General features: G+C 38.7%; 1 protein-coding gene across 6 annotated transcripts in view; it reads left to right on the top strand.

Annotated features, from left to right (window-relative positions):
- The first annotated feature begins 6 nt into the window (after positions 1-6).
- Positions 7-21,453, top strand: part of CBLB (Cbl proto-oncogene B, E3 ubiquitin protein ligase) — a 231,067-nt gene continuing 209,620 nt past the window's right edge. For 5 of the 6 annotated variants that reach the window (XR_001364241.1, XM_005877423.2, XM_005877425.2 and 2 more), the window contains exons 1-3: positions 7-203; positions 975-1,156; positions 17,613-17,863. Coding sequence is in view for 5 of the 6 variants with exons in the window: in XM_005877423.2 (XP_005877485.1) it covers positions 44-203; positions 975-1,156; positions 17,613-17,863 (593 nt within the window). In the remaining variant the exon portion in view is untranslated. Of the gene's footprint in view, positions 262-974; positions 1,157-17,612; positions 17,864-21,453 lie in introns of all 6 variants that reach the window. The other variant, XM_014548652.1, reaches the window with a different exon arrangement.

Genomic DNA, 21,453 nt, shown 5'->3' on the forward strand with positions numbered 1-21,453 from the left:
AGGGGCCTGCACTGGGGAGCCCGCTCCCGAGCGCCCTGGACGGATGGGGCTGCGGGCGCTGGAGGCGCGAGGGGCGACTTTGTCCCTTCTCCGTCCGCCCTCCTCTCCCGGCCAAGGTCCGGCAGTGACAGGCGAGGACCCTGAGCAGGGACGGGGGCACAGGCGCCCCGAAACAAAGCTTTGGACACCCCCACCCCCCTTGGGTGAGAGGACAGGCAAGGAGCGAAAGAAGTGAACTCTTTTCTTTCTGTGGCCGCTCTTGTCAGTTTCTCACCCTCTCTTTGAAAATGGATTTTTTTGTTGTTTGTTTCTTGTTCTTTTTTTTGGGGGGGGGTTGGGGAGAGGGTTTTAACTTGGGGTGAACTCCTAGCTGCGTAGGTTTAAAGAATCGTGTGTTCGCGTACCCTTGTTCAGGTGTCAGTAATTGGTGGTTTTTAACGGGGAATATCCAAGTTCGGAGCCTTTGTTGACAACAGACATGCGTGCCCCTTATGCTTCTGTAGAAAAATCTTTACGTTTATGTAACTTGGTAAAAGCTGAGTGAAAGGGCGGTTTTGGAGTAAGGCTCTCACACATGTTTCCAGGGGCTTCAGTTCTAGTATTTTGAGTTGGAATTGAGGCAGAGAGGGGGAGAACATTATGTTCTCCACTAGTTGGAGGAAACCCGTGTAAGTTTTTTTGTTGTTATGACTTGGGTATTAATCAAGCCTTCCCTACTTGAAATGTGAGAAGGATGCATTTTTAACTCGTAGTGTTCCAAATGCAAATCCAAGCTCTTGGCTCCTAAAACGGTGGTGTGTAGAAATTGAGAGTGCAAATTCGCACACTTTTGAAAAGTTGCATCTGGGACCCTGGGTTTTGTTCTCATTGATGTAGGAAGGTATAGTGGGTGCAAGTTTAACCAGGCCAGTTTTCTTTTGGGTATTTTCATGACCAACTAACTTTTGTGTTTTTTTTTTAATTTCCTCTCGAAGAACTGAGATTCCAGATGGCGAATTCTATGAATGGCAGAAACCCTGGTGGTCGTGGAGGAAACCCCCGAAAAGGACGCATTTTGGGCATTATTGATGCTATTCAAGATGCAGTTGGACCCCCTAAGCAAGCAGCAGCAGATCGCAGAACTGTGGAGAAAACTTGGAAACTCATGGACAAAGTGGTAAGTTATGTCTGACTGTGCCTGTACTTAGACCTAGTCACCCTATGGTTTCTTCAGTTTTATTTATACTGGTAATTAATAATAATTATTGTTATGGCAACAATCTTTTCATTTGGATTGGCTCTTTTAGTTTATTTAACATCCACTCTGTGTTTTGAAAAGTTGGATTCAGAGCAGAGACTTTTCCCCCCCTTTTGTCCTACTCTTCAAGGTTCAAAGTTCCTCTATATGACTCAGATATGCAAAGTTTGTACTGTTGGTTGCTCTTTGTTAGATGCATGGCCATAGAATACTTTGGAAGTGTTTGTTCTATCCAATGTGAAGTTGTGTTGCTATTAATTAGATAACAAAAGAGTGCAAACAGGTAATTTAAGAAGTCTTTGATGGACCATTCATGTCAACCACATGTGTGATGCTGAGGATATTTACAGGGGAAAAAGATTAGTCCCTAAGTGAGGAAGCAGTATTTGAGAGAATTTCCATTTTCATCTTTGAGAAATCATCTTCATTAAGAAACTTTTTTTGTTGTTAATGGTAAAGTTATAGTTTCTTTCATCTATTCCATTTTGAAACAGGAAACCTTTTGATTGCACATTGTTTATCGTGAAAGGAAAATTTATGATGGAGGTGTGGGGCTGAGTATCAGAAACCACTGTGGTTTCTGCATGTTGCTTTCAGAACTACAATTTCACAAGAAGAAATAAGCCAGATGTCAGATCCAGAATTAATAGTTCTTGCTTTTGAAGCAATAGTACTGTCCCCTCTTGTGTTGGTAAATGTTTTTTAGCACCTTATGGTTTTATTTCATAGATATTTGGGGCTAATTCTAAACTTACTTGACTCAGGGTTCTTGATAACTTAATTATTGCGGAAATGGAGGTTTAAAAAGTATTATTTTGCAGGGATATGCCAAAGCCTTCATGAAATCATATGGTATCAGTCACCTTTACTTTGGTTTGTAACTGTGCAAATATTTGCCACAAAAAGCCACTGTCAGTGGTATTAGCAAATACAGGACCGTGATAAGATTTACTTAATTTTCATTTATCCTTATGGAAAGTACAGATGGTTAGATGAATGATAGGCCTGTCATTCTGTGGCTGGTGGTGCTAACTGCAGAGCCAGAATATTTTTGCCAGATAAATACCTTAGTTTTGGGCTTCAGTGTGACCTACTTAAGCTTCTGCCAATTTATTCAAATTGTGATACTAAAGTGCTCCAGACAGAATGACGTCATAGTGTCAGAACTGCAACTTGCTGCTGAGGTCAGGTTTTGATTTTTAGCATTGGATACTTAAGAATGAGGAGGAGTATGCAGTTGGAAAAATTGCATGTATTTGGCAGGCACAATACTAGCTGTCTTTCCTTTTCTAAAGTGTGTGCAATTCATAGTGGACCCATGCCAGAGGAAGTTGCAGCCTCAAACCATTGCCCAGCCTCCTTACCCTTGGGCTGTGAGCACTGAAGGGGGCTGTACAGTAAAAAAAAAAAAAAAAAGAAAAAGAAAAGTGTGTGCAATTGAAGGTCACTCACTGCTGAAATCATTATTTGGGTATAAGAGAAGGAATGCAAGGTTTTCCTCTAACTTATCTGTTACATGAGTGGACAAAAAACGGGTCAGATTCTGCCAGGGAGCTGCTCCTCCCACTCCACCCCCTTCTTTTGAGTGGTCAGAATTTGTACAGATCATCACATGAACAAGATTTATGTAAGGAAGTGGTGAGCTATAGTTAATATAAAGTCATTCTTTTTGAAACATTAAAAAATATGTCCATAATTTTGGTCTGTAACTGATTGTTAACGTAAGTTTTATCTACTTTTACTTATTTCACCATGGGTTATGGTAAAATAGATGGATATTTAATAGTTAAGCTTCTGCCATCGTTTATTTTATTAACCCTTTTGTGGATTTGGGTTTAGCCTCTTCATTTGAGAAACTTGACTTGCAAGGAAATTGATTATCTCAATTCTCTACTTAGTGGAATGTGGGTGTGGGTGTTGGCAAAGGTGCACTGTATGGTTTTTACCTCATTTGTCTTCATTGTTTGTCAGCGATGAAAATTGTTCTGTGGGCTTTGTGGAGGGAAACTACATAAATCATTATAAAAGAGTTCAGTATGTTTGTTACTATTCTATTACACATTAATAAAGAGGAATTGATCATTACTAATTGAAGATATATTTTATTTAATTGTGTAGTGTAGAAGCAATCCTTACAAGCAATCTTTCTTTGTCAGTGGTGAAGGAAGTAGTTCAGATTCTCAACATTGTCCCAGTAATTACATCAGGAACTTTATTAGTAATCCAAAAGTTAATCCCTTGACACATCACCTAACTGTTTTGTAAAGTAATTGCTATAGTATGAATTTAGCTTCTGAATAACAGAAAATCATAATTTCAGGTTAACTGGTGGTTATGTAAAGGGTAGGGTTAAGAGTTTAGTTAGTTACAGGGGATATGAAGCAGTCCAGTAAGTGTGTTGTTTCCCCAACTTCTAGAATTTAAAACAGTCACCTGAGATTCCAGTTCTAATTGTTATGTTTTCAGAAGGAAGTCTTTCTATGCAAGGTCACTGAGAGTAGAAGAGAGTAATCATTCAGTTGTGTTCCTTATAAGATGCAAAGTGTTTTGTAACAAAACTTCCGTTGCATAGAATTAGCATAGTACATTTACTGAGGAAAAGAATAGTAGCATATCCCAAAGCATCTCATGGTTTCTGACCTTACTTCTGTGAGTTAGTATAACTCAGTAGCTGATGCCAAACTCAAGTCAGTTCATTTCTATTTGGTACAGTGATAGGACTATTACTCATGAGTACACATTGGAACTCAAATACACTTGAAATGTAGAGTTCGTTCCAAAGCTCTTGCAGAGATGGGTTTCTTTTAAGCATTGTATAATAAACATTTATTGAGAGCCTACTATGCCCCTACTAAGTGCTTATTACTGGGGATGCAAAGTTAGATAAGATACAGCTCTATCCCTAACCTGTCAGGGAATTCAGAGACCAGCAGCAGAGCCAGGCATAAAAATGCATAATTGCCATTTAGTATGGAAAGGGCTGTGATGCAGACTTTTACAAAATACAGTGGCAACAAAGAAGAGAACTGCCCCCTTATTTTCTGGCCACTGTTGAGATAGTTGTCTGTCTGGATTCTGCTGGCCACTGCCTTTAGGAACAGCATTATGGTACTCTTGCTAGAAGTGCTGAGGTGAGGGTAAGGAAATGATTGCTAATCAGTATGGTAGGAATGATAATTTATTAATGTGAGGTTCCTGAACATGATTTTCATAAGCATCTTAGCCAGGTGATGAAAAATGGGGGAAACAATTTTCTATCTAATAGATACTAAATGTACTGAGCATGTGTGTGTGGCAGTTCAGGAAATTATAAAGTAATTAATTGATGGCAGAGAGCAAAGCACGTTGAGTACCTGCGTGCATTTTGTCTCACTGTCCTTGTCACTTATTTTAAATTACATTACTGAAAGAGTTTTAAAAGTCTTTAAAAAGTGATGCCAAACAGCCTTTTGCGCCTTTTATCTTTAGTACATTTAGCACATTTGTCTTCAAGCTTGGAATATAATTCATTCTTTATCTCTATAATTTCATTGTGTCCATAATATATTTTAAAGTTTGTTAATCAAAGAAGCTTGGATTATATACAACTATTTGTTGGGTTTGAGAATACCATCTTCCTTGACATATAGCCCTTGGGACAGGAAGTACCATATATTTAAATAATTGTTTACATATTTTATTTTCCTTAGGGAAATTGTTCTGTGTTAGCAGAATCATGGGCCCAAGTAGGCCTACGTAGATCAGCGGTTCTCAACCTGTGGGTCGCGACCCCTTTGGGGTCGAACGACCCTTTCACAGGGGTCGCCTAAGACCATTGGAAAACACATATATAATTACATATTGTTTACAGTAGCAGAATTACAGTTATGAAGTAGCAACGAAAATAATTTTATGGTTGGGGATCACCACAACATGAGGAATGTATTAAGGGGTTGCGGCATTAGGAAGGCTGAGAACCACTGACGTAGATGATAACACAGTAAGCGTGTGGGCAGTTTTGTTTAGTACTGAGTTAGGTTTTGAATTTGTCTTAAGTGATCACACAGTTTGCTACCTGTCACTTTTATTGTGTTTATTTATTTAAAAATATTTTTATTGAATTTATTGGGGTGACATTGGTTAATAAAATTGTATAGTTTTCAGGTGTACAATTCTACAGTACATCATCTGTGTATTGTATTGTGTGTTCACCATCCAAAGTCAAGTCTCCTTCAGTTACAATTTATTTCCCCTTTACCCTCTTCTACTTCCCCCTCTCCCCTTTCCCTCTGGTAATCACCATACTGTTATCTGTGTACATGACTTTTTTTTGCTTTTTTTTTTTTTTTGCTTAATCTTCATCTTTTCCACCCAGCTCCCCCAAACTCCCGTTCCTCTGACAGCTGTCAATCTGTTCTCTGTGTCTGTGAATCTGTTTCTATTTTGTTCATTATGTTCCACATATAAGTGAAATCATGGTATTTTTCTTTGGCTTATTTCACTTAGCATAATACTCTCCAGGTCCAGCCATGCTGTACTACTTGTCACTTTTAGAAAAAGCTTTTTTTTTTTAAATATATTTTATTGATTTTTTGTAGAGAGGAATAGAGAGTTAGGAACATCGATGAGAGAGAAACATCAATCAGCTGCCTCTTGCACACCCCCCACTGGGGATGTGCCCGTAACCAAGGTATATGCCCTTGACTGGAATCGAACCTGGGACCCTTCAGTCCGCAGGCTGACGCTCTATCCACTGAGCCAAACCGGTTAGGGCTAGAAAAAGCTTTCGATAAAATAAAAGATTTAAAGGAATCCTCCCAAGAGTTACCTTGGCTTATCCTTGTGATATAGGGCATATATGTAGCAGAAGCCTTAATCACTTAGTAATCTTTTAACTGGTATAAAATTTTAATCATTCAGATTTTGAATCAACTTCTTACTTTCCTTCAAAGTTGTTTTATATACTGTCTATTGATTTCCTCATTCATTTATCATATCCCAACTCTAGAGATAGAGATTTATAATTAATCATACCAGACTGTAAAATACAGTAAGTGCTGTAATATGGTATAAATAAAGTGCTGTGAGATACTATGTGGCAGAGGTGAACAGTTGGTGTGGAATGCAGCATGGTGGAGGTACTATCAAGCTATTAATTTGTACGCTTTGGGTTCCAGTGAGGTGGAGGGCACAGGTTGAAGAAATAATGAGTAAAGGGAGATTGAGGAGTGAGAGAAGGTGTGTTAGAGCAGTGGTTCTCAACCTTCTGGCCCTTTAAATACAGTTCCTCATGTTGTGACCCAACCATAAAATTATTTTCGTTGCTACTTCATAACTGTAATGTTTCTACTGTTATGAATCGTAATGTAAATATCTGATATGCAGGATGGTCTTAGGCGACCCCTGTGAAAGGGTCGTTTGACCGCCAAAGGGGTCGCGACCCACAGGTTGAGAACCGCTGTGTTAGAGGAAGATGAGGAGGCTTTTACAACTCTGTCAAGGAATTTGAACTTTGTTTATTAGACAAAGGAACCATTGAAGTCTTTGAGTAGAGAAAAAGTCAAGGCTATAGTGAGATAGATTACTCTCTTGACTCTACAAAGGAAGATTAAAAGAAAATAAACTTAAGAGTAGTAATAATGATCAAGAGAAATTAAAACAGACTGGGCAAGATATAATGAAGGGCTAAGCTAGGGAATTGACAGTAGGTATGGCAAGTATTGGTTCAAATGTGGGAGGTATTTTGGAGGTAAAATCCACAGGTCCTGGTGACCCTTCAGATATAGAGAATGAAAGAAAAAGTGAAGTGAAAGTGACTCTTGAGGTTTTCAGCCTAGTTGACTCTGAAGGCAGTGATGCCCTTAATGATATAAGGAACATAGGAAGAAAAAGAGGAAGCTTGGGAGTTGGTGCATGATAAATTTGTTTTTTACCATGTTGAGTTTGACATGCCAGAGTGAAATCCATTTTGAAGTCAGAAAAATTGAATGTGCAGTTCAAGAGAGAAGTTGAAACTAGAGAATATGTTTGGTAGACAAGCCTATAGAGCAGCGGTTTTCAACCGGTGGGTCGCGACCCCTTTGGTGGTCGAACGACCCTTTCACAGGGGTCGCCTAAGACCATCCTGCATATCAGATATTTACATTACGATTCATAACAGTAGAAACATTACAGTTATGAAGTAGCAGCGAAATAATTTATGGTTGGGTTACAACATGAGGAACTGTATTTAAAGGGCCAGAAGGTTGAGAACACTGCTATAGAGGTAGCATTTCAAGCTGTAGAGCAGTAAGAGTTCAGCAAGGCAGAGTAAGTGAGAGTCAGAGAAAAAGTCAGAGATTGAAATTTTTGGCTGTATGTCAGGTTGTATCTGTAATTAGATGGCAATGATGGGAAAAGAATGCTTCAAAGAACAGTGATGAGAAAGGTGTGAAAATAATTGGAACATTTTGATTTCTTGGGTAGAGACAGCATCAATAAGGACATAGTTTCAAATTCTGAGAAAATTAAATTCAAGTGGAGAATATCAGGTAGGATGAAAATTTAAGAAGTCATTGAATTTCTTGAGTAAAGACCACTGTTGATCTTTCAGAGTAGTTTCACTTATATGATGGGGCTAGATTGAAAAAAAAAGAGTGTGTGGATTATTTAGAAATTGTTCTAAAATTGCGACAACCAATGAAGGAAGTAAGTTATGATGCCTTAACTGTTTGAACAGAGCATAACTTTGTGTTTGTGGGTGCTGTAGGAGATGTTAATAGATGGTGGTTAGGGGATGTAGGTAGGGAAAGATTTAAGATATAAAGGAAATAGAATTGATAAAGTGGCATCCTTGATTACAAGGGTGAGAGGGAAGGGCTAAGAACAAGTAGAAGAGTAAACCCTTGGTAGATAACTAACTTCTACTCAGACAAAAGGGAAATGAGGAAATAAGCACAAGTTGAGAGCATTTGTAAATTTTATCTTGGTTACAAGGAAGTGATTTAAAGTATAACATTTGTAATGTTTAACCATGTGTTTTAAAATTGTATGTTATAGGATAAATAATATATATATTTTTACTTGTCTTCTAGCAATTAAGTGGGTAAATAAGTAAAACATTGAAATAGAAATCATTTCTCACCCTGTACATGAAAATCATCTTAGAAACATGCTGTGACTTAAATGATGCCAGGATGCTTATTTTTATCTACTATGTTTGGGCATCTATTTAAGGGTTTTAAGTTTTTTTATATATTTGTAAGTTGCTGATTTTTCCCCCTAGTAATGAAAGAAGCATTTTGAAAATAACTTTTGAAGTTTTAGCTTTTTAACATATTCATATTTAAATAATAGTTAAGCTCACTCATAGTATCTTCCAATATTAATAATAAGACAATTATTAAGTGTTTTACCTGTTAAAATTTTTATATCAGGATGTACTCAGGAGAACTACTCTGGGCTTATTAGCCTTATTTGCTGCTTTCCTGCACAAAACATTCCATATTTAAGAGTTTCAGATAGTATGAAAAACTTTAGGAAGTAAAAAAGCTCTTAATGATCTACAAAGTGGTTAGTACCTTTGGTCTAATTCTCATACCTTTGCAAAACCTGCAGGGATCTTGCCATGTATGGTATAAGATAAAATATGAAAGGAGAAGGAATACTAAAAAATAGTGAGTGCCACCTATGTGCCAGGGCCTGTGCAAAGCACTTTACATTTCCTCTTGTAAGAATTAAACATCCTAAGAGGTTTCAAGAAGAAGAAACTGACCCAAGGTTGTAAAGCTAGTAAATGGCAGGGCCACATCCTAGCTTTTATTGATTTTAATGTCTGTGTTCATAGTATACATATTCAAGCACACTGCTCCATGGAGTAATATGATTCTGCCTCCTTCCATAACAAGTAAATCAAGAGTATCTTTACCCCTGTATTTGATAAGATCAAATTCTTCTGCAAACTTTGTTCTCATTTTTTTTAGACAGATTTATCATACGTCATAGACTTCCTATCTGTATTATTAGCTTCTTCTGAGAGGTTCTTCCTTTGTTCTTTTCCTCTTTTTCCTCCTTCCCTTCATCACATATTTACTGCACATCTACTATGTATAAGATTCTACATTAGGTGAGGAGATAGACTAGTGCGATTAGAGATGTTCTCTACCCTTAAGGAAATTCTATTCTTTTTTTATAAAATACTAGAGGCCTGGTGCATTAAATTCATGCATGGGGGAGAGGGGGTTCCCTCAGCCCAGCCTGCATCTTCTCCAATCTGGGACCCTTCGGGGGATGTCCAACTGCCATGCCTAAACTGGCAGTCGGATATCCCTCTCGCAGTCCGGGACCGTTGGCTCCTAACTGCTTGCCTGCCTGCCTGATCACCCCTAACCACCTCTGCTTGCTGGCCTGATGCCCCTAACTGCTCCCCTGCCGGCCTGATCACCCCCTAACTGCTCCCCTGCCGGCTTGATCGCCCCCTAACTGCTCCTCTGCTGGCCTGATCACCCCCTAACTGCCCTCCCCTGTTGGCCTGATCGCCCCTAATTGCCTCTGCCTCGACCCCTGCCACCATGGCTTTGTCTGGAAGGACGTCTGGAAGATGTCCAGTCTAATTAGCATATTACCCTTTTATTAGTATAGATGTTTCTATTGATTTTTAGAGAGAGAGGAAGGGAGAGGAATAGAGAGAAAGAAAAATTGATGTGAGAGGGAAACATAGATTGACTGCCTCCTTCACGTTTCCTATTGGTGATTGACCAGGAATTAAACTGGTGATATCCTGGCTCATGGGTCCACACTCAACCACTGAGCCACACCAGCTGGGCTCCATTATTATTTGGAAGAAAAATTGCAAACAAATGAATACACAATTGACATTTTAATTACAACTAATAAGTTTTTAATAGTACTTCATTATATCAGTCTTCTAAAGAAATCTTCATTGAAAACCATGGAGGAATTGTTAGTTTCCTCAAAATCCAATTTTATATGCTAACTTTCTTGTTTTGCCCAACTGATAGTCTATGTAGGAAGAGTTCATATTATTTTTATACTTTTTACATTTTATACTTTATACATTTTTCCTTTTTAAAAAAAATATATTTTATTGATTTTTTTACAGAGAGGAAGGGAGAGAGAGAGTTAGAAACATCGATGAGAGAGAAACATCGATCAGCTGCTTCCTGCACACCTTCTACTGAGGATGTGCCTGCAACCAAGGTACATGCCCTTGACCGGAATCAAACCTGGGACCCTTCAGTCCACAGGTCGACGCTCTATCCACTGAGCCAAACCGGTTAGGGCAGTGGTTCTCAACCTTCCTAATGCCGCGACCCTTTAATACAGTTCCTCATGTTGTGGTGACCCCCAATTTCATTGTTACAAATTGAACATAATTAAAGCATAGTGATTAATCACAAAAACAATATGTAATTATATATGTGTTTTCCGATGGTCTTAGGCGACCCCTGTGAAAGGGTCGTTCGACCCCCAAAGGGGTCGCGACCCACAGGTTGAGAACCGCTGGGTTAGGGCTATACTTTATACATTTTGCCTTTTGTACACTAAGTGATGATTTGCTGAATTCAAATGGAAAGACCTGTTGGCGGTGATAACCACTCCAGGTGTTAGACAAGCGGTCAGACCAGAGCTTGGTTAAGCAAACTCTGTACTTTGAGTTCTGGCCAAGAAAGAGTTCAGAGCCAAGACTCAAATTATAAGAGAACATTTATGTAGAAAGTCAGAGAGGAAGAAGAAGTGAGCTCTATAAGAAATAGGCTCAGGAATTAAGTTACAAAGGTAAAAGAAGGGCCTTGGAGCTTAGGAGAGGGAACACTAAAGGTGCCTGGCCTGAGGGAAGCAAAGGGGAACATGAAGAGCATGGGTGTGCTTCTGAGAGGGACAGTGTGCTGGGTTCTCTGTCCTAAGGGCTTTTAAGGGTGGAGACTTTAGGGGAGGTCCCAGGGGGAGGATCTCAATAGAATATTCATCAGCTTTCCAGGTGTCTCCTTTCAGGGTCCTGGTCAATTGGTTGGCACCAGGGCAGGGGGTCATTAGTCAGTGCATCTGGTCCTGAGGTCAGCCATGCATCCCTTGTATGGTTTTGCTGCTTTTCTGGTGCTGGAGCTGAAACACAACTGAAGTCTAGATGTTATCCCTAGGGGTTAGTGCAAGGGTTTGTTTGGGGGTTGTATGAAGTTATTCTCCTGCCTCTTGTTCCTCCTCTAAGGTGGTCTAAAACCACATGACTAGCAATAGGCCAGGGGAGGAAAGGTCAGGGGAGAGTCTGAACAGTATTACCAGCATATGCTAGAACAGGAAAGGTTACCTAGGGGTGAGGTCCTTGTTTTCCCAGTTTTGCCTAATGCTAGGCACTCGGGGCTTTTAGCCATAGTGACCTGTACTTGGCCCATCATCTTTGTTCTGCTCACATCTGCCTGCCTACCACAAACCAAATTACTTATAGATGCTTTTTATCATGATGATGTACTTTTATGTAACTGCAATACAGAACCTCTTACAACATTTACGTGAGAAGCAGAGACAAGGCATTCTTTCAGGCTTTCCGCATTGCCTTTAAAAATGGGTACATTACTTGATTTAATATAACTGAATGTCCCATGAAGTGAGGTGTGTTTCGTAATGAAAGTCTGCTACCATATAGACACAATTCCTTACTGTTAAAGTTTCCATTTGGTTCAGTAAACTTTCCATTGTAGGGGCTGGTTTGACCTTGTCATACATTGTAGGGGCTGGTTTGACCTTGTTTGCAAGAAATATGTGAGGTGACCTAATAACTCTTTTTTACCTATTGGCTGGAAATTGTAATTAAGGCAAAGTCAGGAAACTCTTTAAATGCAAGAGTGTTCCAAGAATAATTAATGGGTTTTAAAATTCTTGTAAATTCTGTGTTTATATTTGTGCTTTTGCTTTGATATGATTGAATATACATTTTTATATATGTGCATACATATTCATGTATTGAAATACATATACAGTATGTATAGATTAGACATATATATATTTTAAATATATTTTATTGATTTTTTACAGAGAGGAAGGGAGAGGGATAGTCAGGAACATCGATGAGAGAGAAACACCAATCAGCTGCCTATACATATACAGTATGTATAGCCTTGAGTCCGCAGGCTGACACTCTATCTACTGAGCCAAACCAGTTAGGACTAGACGTATATTTTTTATGTATGTCAAACAATGCGGACATATACAGAGAGGTCTGCTTAAAATTCTTTAATACATTTAAATAAATACACAGGGCAGTTGTTTACTGTAATGGAGAGAGTGCCTGACTCTCAACTAGGTTCCATTTCTGTGTTTTAGTATTGTCATCTCAAAGGGAGGGAGTTAGTCTTGGTGATCCCCAAGGTCCTCTTTTGCTAGCTCTAAAATCCTTTGAGTCAGTGACTTTAATGGAATTTTTAGCCTAAGTCCAATACTAAATGTTTTGCCTTTTAGTTCAAAAGCAGAGAGTAATGTTGCTAATGAACCAATGCTCTCATGCACCAGTCGGTGCCCTAAAAAGTTTGTCATTGTAAAATGTGACTGCAGATTTGTTCTTTGGGTAAGCTCTGCTGTGTTGGGACCCACTTTCATTCTAGGGAGTGACTTGGGTACTTCTAGAAGAAGTCTAAATTGCTTGAATCAGAACTTGAACCTTGTGTTGAGCTTGATTTTTCTCCTTAATATACTGCTTTTGAAAAGCAGTTTTTCTTTCCTGGCTTTGGCAGTCCTTGCACATAACAGGCACTCAATAAATATTTATTGAATTGAATCGAATTTGACCTTTTTAGAAGGCATATTCCTGGTGTAGGATTATCCATTTTCGGCAGGAGCTGTCATAAATCAGAATTTAATACTAATCCACCTGATGAACTGCATGCTCAGCAGCATATGGTAGTTCAGCATTGTATGTTGCACGTTCCGCAGTGCAAATTTAGAAAACTATGACCTGTAAGGGCCTGATGAACTGACTCTAGCCGATTTCAAACCTACTTGTACCACTCACCCATGGGTTTCTGTGTTCCTATGTTTTTGAATGAGGGCATTGACTCTGCTCTTCACACACTGTACACTCTGCTTCCTCTCAAGCCTTTGCACACCCTTTGCCTGGAATATTTTACAAATTTCGGTATGCCTTTCTTAACACTCCCATGTAGCTCTTCATACATTCCTGTTTTGCAGTGCTCAAATTCTCCTGCAATTCTTTTCTAAGCCACTAGTTTTTTTCACTACAAAACTCATAGATCTGTGATTTCTTTCTTTCTATATTCCCTAGGGCCTGAAACAATGCCTGACACAAAGGTTTGTAAAATTAAAAAATGGGTCCCAAAGTTCATGTAAATTTGCAAATGGAATAAAATAAAAATGTAAATGTGTTTAGCCAGGGATCATTGATTATATGTCTGATACTAATTAAATTATGATATAGGTCGAAAGAAGATCAGCTTGAGATTCAGAAGATGCCGGCTATTGTGTTGGATTAATGACTTCTTAATAGTCCCTTAATCTTTGTAGTTCTTAGTTTCTTTATTTGAAAATGAATGGATTGGACAGGATCTTTACTGAGATCCCTTAGAGCAGAATTGCCTTGCTCCTAAGTTAATTATAGAGAACTAGGTCTCTTCTGCCAGACTCCTTGAGTCAGGAAGTATCTTCTAATCATCTGTAATTTCCTGGCACAAAGCTTAGTACCTGGTATATAGTAGTTATTCAAACAATATTACTGAATGAAACAATAAATTCCCAGAGAGAATTACGATTTAAATAAAGTAAATGAGAAAAAGATTAGGTAGATAATAGTTAATTAAAAATGTGTAACATTTAAAAGAATCTATTAAAGAACAGTTATTTGGAATGTCTGAAAAAAGTACCCGGGAGAAATTTTTATGTATCAGTTAAAATATTCAACAATAGAGAAAATGAATTTGCAACTGCCCAGTCCCCTAACTACAAGTTAATAATTTTTTAAACTGTGACATGTTGTACCAAGTTTTATGTGCTGATATTAAACTGCTCCTGGAGGATGTTAGTAGAGATATTTTTGAAATTTGTATATACTTCTGATAACATTTTTTAGTTTTAAGAATTGAAAAACTGTATCCTATTTCAACTAGGATTTCTTAAATCATTGATATATTTGTGACTTCCTCAGTCTTTAGGGAAGTTTTTACATTTAAACTATGCCTATACCTTTGGGTTAATGATTTGAATATTAGTGTAGTTTAATCATGAAAATAGGGAAGTAATAAATCATACTATTTATGTATTTTATATATACCTTATGCATATATATGGTATATGGTATTCCAGAATTAATCAACCAAGTCATCTGTATACCCATTTATTAGTTCTGTACTATGTGCTAGACCAGTGGTTGGCAAACTGTGGCTCGCGAGCCACATGCAGCTCTTTGGCCCCTTGAGTGTGGCTATTTACTATGTGCTAGACAATTCTGTTTTGGGCACTGTATACAAAGAGGAGGAAGATATGAAGATAGATGCTCTCAGTGAACGTGACAAATGGTTGTCTTAAGTTAGGGGCTCATGCTTGATAGTTTGAGGAAGATTTTTCTCCCCACAAAAAAATTATATGGTTATTTATTTTAAAAAAAGCAAGAGAGATAGCAAGTTTGAGTACTTTTTTTCATTTGTTATTTTCTTGAGTTTTTTTAAAAAATTAATTTTTAGAGAGAGAGGAAGGGAGAGGGAGAGAGAAAGAGAAACATTGGTGTCAGAGTGGAACATTGATCTGTTGCCTCCTACCAGGGATCCAGTCTACAACCTGGACATGTGCCATGACTAGGAATCGAACCAGCAACCTTTTGGTGCATGCCATGACATCCAACCAACTGAGTTACACTGGCCAGGGCTCCTTGATTTTTTGTTTGTGGTTCTTGAAAGTATTATTATTCAACTGCTTTCTATTTGGCTCAGGCACTTTTATGAGTACCCAGCAGAGGATGCAAGTTTTGTGAAACCTGAAATTTGGAGGGGTCCTTTTATTTGTTTTTTATTTTTTCAAATATATTTTATTGATTTTTTACAGAGAAGAAGGGAGAGGGATAGAGAGTTAGAAACATCGATGAGAGAGAAACATTGATCAGCTGCCTCCTGTACACTCCCTACTGGGGATGTGCCTGCTACCAAGGTACATGCCCTTGACCGGAATCGACGCTCTATCCGCTGAGCCAAACCGGTTAGGGTGGGAGGGGTCCTTTTAATTAAAAAAAAATACAAATACAAAAGTATAGATACAAAATTGGATATAAAGGTGAATTTTCTTTGAAAATAAAGTTACAACAAGTTATACTTTAAAAGTATGAGAAATTCACAAACATCAGGGAATTTCCACTCTGTACATTTTATACTTTGATTCTCTTCCATTGTCCACAGTTGTGAGTACCACTAGACACACTCAGATGACCCGATTTGACTTGAACCTTCCTGCTCCTATGCTGGGCTAGTGAGCATCGTTGGCACTTACAGTATTCCTGAAGTCATTCTTTTATTACAACTGCTGACAGTAATTTAATTTTAGAAGTGACTGTGCACTTCACATGTACCTTCCACTAAAGCTAAATTAAATGTATCTCCAGCCCAAATTCTAATTAGCCAGATTCCACAAACAGCAGGATACTCCATTGCCAACCAACAGCAGGATAAATTTGATGGAAGGAAAGTCATATTAGAAAAAGACGGCAGTCTTAACCAATTGTGTTTAAAATGTCTTGCTCTTGAGAATTTTACAAAAAAAGAAAATAATAATAATGAAGGCCTTAGAAGAGAGCCAGGTATATGAGGGACCCTCAAGTTTACTATTCATTAGCTTTCAGTAAACGTGCCTGTATGTGTACATTTTGCAAGTTCACTCTATGTATGGTCTTATGCAGTGGTTCTCAACCTTCTGGCCGTTTAAATACAGTTCCTCATGTTGTGACCCAACCATAAAATTATTTTCATTGCCCTAACCGGTTTGGCTCAACGGATAGAGCGTCGGCCTGTGGACTGAAGGGTCCCAGGTTCGATTCCGGTCAAGGGCATGTACCTTGGTCTGGAATCCTGCATGGACACTCTGCTATTGGACTCATTGATTTCATCTAAACCAGTGGTTCTCAACCTTCTGGCCCTTTAAATACAGTTCCTCATGTTGTGACCCAACCATAAAATTATTTCCGTTGTTGCTACTTAGCTGTAATGTTGCTACTGTTATGAATCGTAATGTAAATATCTGATATGCAGGATGGTCTTAGGTGACCCCTGTGAAAGGGTGGTTCGACCACCAAAGGGGTCGCGACCCACAGGTTGAGAACTCTTATGCAATTCCCAATGATTTAATTAAATACTAAATCGGGTGGTTCCTTATACTCTGGTTCAAGGGGTAAGAATGAGATGTGTTGATTTTGACTAAAAGTCACATGAACATGTGGAAGTGAATGTACTAGTTTAGTTACTCTCTTTTCTTGTTCACTCCAGAAGGTATTTTCAGTTCTGCAGGCAGCCCTAAACACCCAGTGGTTGTGCGGCACCTGATGGAATGACCGAGTGGTTATACTGTAACACAGGTTTATAGGCATGGGAGAGAATCTGGGGAGGTGGAAAAGACTCGTTCTAACCTGACACCATTTACTACTTAATAACTCAGTTATTAAAATTGCACTTATGTTTTATTCTCCCCAGGGTTAGGAACAATATATAAAACATTAATTAAAATCTATGAAAGCATTTTACCTAAGAGTTCAATGTAGTAAAATAATACATAGATATGAGACATTGGTTACCAGCAGAAGAGACTCATTTCCTCATTTTTATTTTAAAAAGAGACTGTTAGTGGTATACAATAATTATACCCTGGAGTTCTATTAAGCCATGGATAATGAGACATTGTAGAAGAGAGGATGAAAACTTTAGGACTTGAAAGTAAAGGTATGACCCAAAAAAACCTGAGAAAACAAACAAACAAACAAAAAAACAAAACCTTATGTACACAGACAACAGTATGGTGATTACCAGAGGAAAAGGGGGTTGGCGGGAGGTAGAACAGGGTAAAGGAGGAATAAATGGTAATAGTAGGAGACTTGACTTGGGGCCATGAACACACAATACAGTATATAGCTCATATACTATAGAATTGTGCACCTGAAGCCTATATAATTTTATTAACCAATGTCACCTCAATAAATTCAATAAAAAAAACTGAATAGGAGGAGAAGGAAATAGGATTTAATTGTATTAAGATAGATACAGATATTTGTCAACTCTTTGTAGACTGGTGTTAATAATTTAAAGTCAAAATTCATACTATGTAAAGTGAAGAAATAGTACAACGTTCACTAAGTTTCTCTATAAAAGAAAATATTGTGGTTCATATGAAATGTTTTATTTTTGTCTTTGTTTTTTAGGTCAGACTGTGCCAAAATCCCAAACTTCAGTTGAAAAATAGCCCACCATATATACTTGATATTTTACCTGATACATATCAGCATTTGCGACTTATATTGAGTAAATATGATGACAACCAGAAACTTGCCCAACTCAGTGAGAATGAATATTTTAAAATCTACATTGATAGTCTAATGAAAAAGTCAAAACGGGCCATAAGACTCTTTAAAGAAGGCAAGGAGAGGATGTACGAGGAGCAGTCACAGGACAGGTAAGACTATTTCAGATTTTATTTCTTAGTGTTAAGGTCATTTATGTTGCCTTTTGTTTCACAGGTAGCATAAATGTCAAAATGTGTTTACTTTGGGGAAATGTCATTTCAATTGTGTATTCCCTTTTCACATTATCTAGACCTTGTAGTTTTATAAAAATTTATGATAATAGGTAATTTGTGAGAGAGTGTTCTAATTTTTAAAATATATTTTATATTTTAGAGCGGTTTTAGATTTACATAAAAATTACTTGGAAAGTACCCTCTCTCCTATATGCAGTTATTCCTATTATTAATATCTTGTGTAGTGTGTGGTACATTTGTTACAGTTGATGAACCAATATTGATACAGAATTATTAACTAAAGTTCATAGTTTGTATTTGCATTCACTCTTTGTGTCATACAGTTTTGTGGGTTTTGACAGATATATAATGTCATGTATTTTCTAGCACAGTATCATCTTAGAATAGTTTCACTACTTTTAAAATGCCCTTTGCTCCGCAGTATGGTTTAACCCTCTTAGAAAGTCATATTGTTGAAAGCATGTAATAATATAATGTTTTCAGACTGGCTTTCTTCACTTAACAATATGCATTTAAGGTTCCCCCATGTCTTCATAGCTTGTTTTTATTTTATTTTTATCACTGAATAATACTAATTACATGGGTATACCACAGTTTGCTTATTCATTTACTTGTTGACAGACATCTTGGTTCCAGTTTTTGGCAATTATTGATAAAACTGCTGTAAATATTCATATGCAGGTTTTTGTGTGGACATAAGCTTTTAGCTCATTTGAGTAAATACCTAGGAGCATGATTGCTTGATCTTATGGTAAGCTTATGTTTAGCTTTGTAAGAAACTCCTAAATGTCTTCTGAAGTGGCTGTAATGTTTTACATTGCCACTGGTTTCCTATTGCTCCACATCCACCAGCATTTGATATAGGAAACACTGTCTTTAAGATGGAGTCTTGATTGAATGTGTGGGTGTGGTAGATGTGGGTGAGAGATGTAGCTTCCATTCTCATACTTGTCTATTAAGTGAGAAACTAGACTGGGGTGGAGGAGGCATCAACTGACTCCTTATTTTGTAGCCATAATTTTTGATTTAGAGACTCCTCATTAAAGCTTTGTTGTTTGGCTAATTTAATGTTAAATTTTATGATCTACCTTAAACCAAGTAAAAATATATTAAGTCATTTGATTTCTGGGATATTTTAAATATATTGAGAATATTCACTGATAGTGCTACTTTACTTAGATTTCCAAACTGAAAAACAAATATAGTATTAATTAAAATATATAATGTTTTAACATAGTTAAGTTGAATTTCAGTTTAAGGTAACCTCTGTGGATTTTATTTTCCTTTTATATATAGAAAAATATCTAAGAAACCTCTAATGTTTCTTTCAGCTTGGGAAAATTAGCCTAATGAGACATAGGATTGTATAGAGAATATAAAACCATCTAATTTAAGCATAGGAAAACATTCTCCCCAATGTAAAATGGCATAAAGATTTACTTATTCATTATTTGCTCTCTAAATTAGTGATGAACCCTAACATAAGCATAGTAGTCTAACCTATTATATAACTGTAGGTTCATCACTTAATATTCTTGGACCACATATCTTGAGGGTGGTAAATCTTCCAATTGCCTTTTAACTTAAAGCTCTAAGAATCTTCCCCAGGACTGCTCAGGGGAGTTTGGATTGCCAGAAGGAGCTAGAAGTAAGGTAGAGATGTATCCTAGTGATTGTTTCTTCTTAGACCTTTCAAGAATGGCCACAATTGTGAGAAGCCAGATGTTTGTTTAAAACTATATTTTCACTTCGTAGTCTTACCATTGATCTAATAAAACTAAGTTTTTCTGGAAATATCTTTACAGTTCTTATTCAGATTTAGTAGCCCTGAAATTCTTCCTGGTCCCTTAAAAATTTACATTTTAGGGTATTAGGACAGTGAGAAGGTGTGTAACTTCTACGTCAGGAATTTGAGTTTCTACAGTATTTTAATGGTTGTAGTAATATGTAATGTGGTAAACTTCATTCCCACTTTTTACTTCTTCTTTAGTAACTTGAAACATTTTCTAACTCATTAGATGTAAAAACCATTTCATTTATAAATTTTTATATTTGTGACTTTTTGTGTAGGAGGATATCGTGGGGGACTCTATAAATTTTGGTTGATTGTGTGTAGATTTCTGTAGATGATGATAGATTGCATAATGATGACTGGTTACATTGATACTACTCTTTAAATTCTGTATTTTAAGTGTCTAAATTTTGTCACTCTCCTAAATTCAACCTTAAGACAAAGTTTATTAGTTTTTGTGCTTGTCTAGCATTCCTAGTTAGATTTTACTGTCATCCATGTCCCATATTCTGTGGCCAGCTGTGTTTATGCAAAATTTACATTTGATAAATATCTAATCACTAGAGGACCAGTGCACAAAAATTTGTGCACTCAGCGGCGGGGGGGGTCCCTCAGCCCGGCCTGTGCCCTCTCGCAGTCTGAGACCCCTCAGGGGATGTCCACCTGCTGGTTTAGGCCCACTCCCCAGGGAATTGGGCTTAACCTGGCAGTCAGACATTCCTCTGGCAGTCCGGGAGCCCTCAGGGGATGTCCACTTGCCCAGCGGAGAGCAGGCCTAAGCTGCAGTCGGACTTCCTGTGCTGGCAGCTGTCAGCCTGGCTTGTGGCTGAGCAGAGCTCCCCCTGTGGGAGCATACTGAGCACCAGGGGGCAGCTCCTGCATTGAGTGTCTGCCCCCTGGTGGTCAGTGTGTGTCATAGTGACCAGTTATTCCCAGTCGTTCTGCTGTTAGGGTCACTTTGCATATTACCCTTTTATTGTATAGGATAGAGGCCTGGTGCATGGGTGAGGGCTGGCTGGTTTGCCCTGAAGGGTGTCCCGGATCAGGGTGGGGGTCCCGCTGGGGTACCTGGCCAGCCTGGGTGAGGGGCTGATGGCTGTTTTCAGGCTGGCCAAGCTTCCCAGCGGAGACCCTGACCCCATGGGGGTGTGGCCAGCCTGGGTGAGGGGCTGAGGGCCATTTTCAGGCTGCCCACAGCCCCTTCAGGGTGGAGGTCCCAGCTAGGGTGCCTGGCCAGACTGGATGAGGGGCTGAGGGCCATTTTCAGGCTGCCCACAGCCCCTTCAGGGTGGAGGTCCCAGCTAGGGTGCCTGGCCAGACTGGATGAGGGGCTGAGGGCCATTTTCAGGCTGCCCACAGCCCCTTCAGGGTGGAGGTCCCAGCTAGGGTGCCTGGCCAGACTGGATGAGGGGCTGAGGGCCATTTTCAGGCTGCCCACAGCCCCTTCAGGGTGGCGGGGGTTCCGCTGGGGTGCCTGGCCAGCCTGGGTGAGGGGCTGATGGCTGTTTTCAGGCTGGCCACTCCCCCTGGCGACCCAAGCTCCCAGCCTCTCCTTTTGGGCTGGAAGCAGGTATCTTGGTTTTATTTATCTTCTATAATTGAAACTTTGTAGCCTTGAGTGGAGCCCAAGCCTCCTGCTCGCTCCAGCCCCATGGCCGCCACCATCTTAGTTGGGTTAATTTGCATACTCTCTCCTGATTGGCTGGTGGGCGTG

The sequence above is a fragment of the Myotis brandtii genome, unplaced genomic scaffold (assembly GCF_000412655.1).
Source record: "Myotis brandtii unplaced genomic scaffold, ASM41265v1 scaffold519, whole genome shotgun sequence".
Taxonomy (NCBI): Eukaryota; Metazoa; Chordata; class Mammalia; order Chiroptera; family Vespertilionidae; genus Myotis; species Myotis brandtii.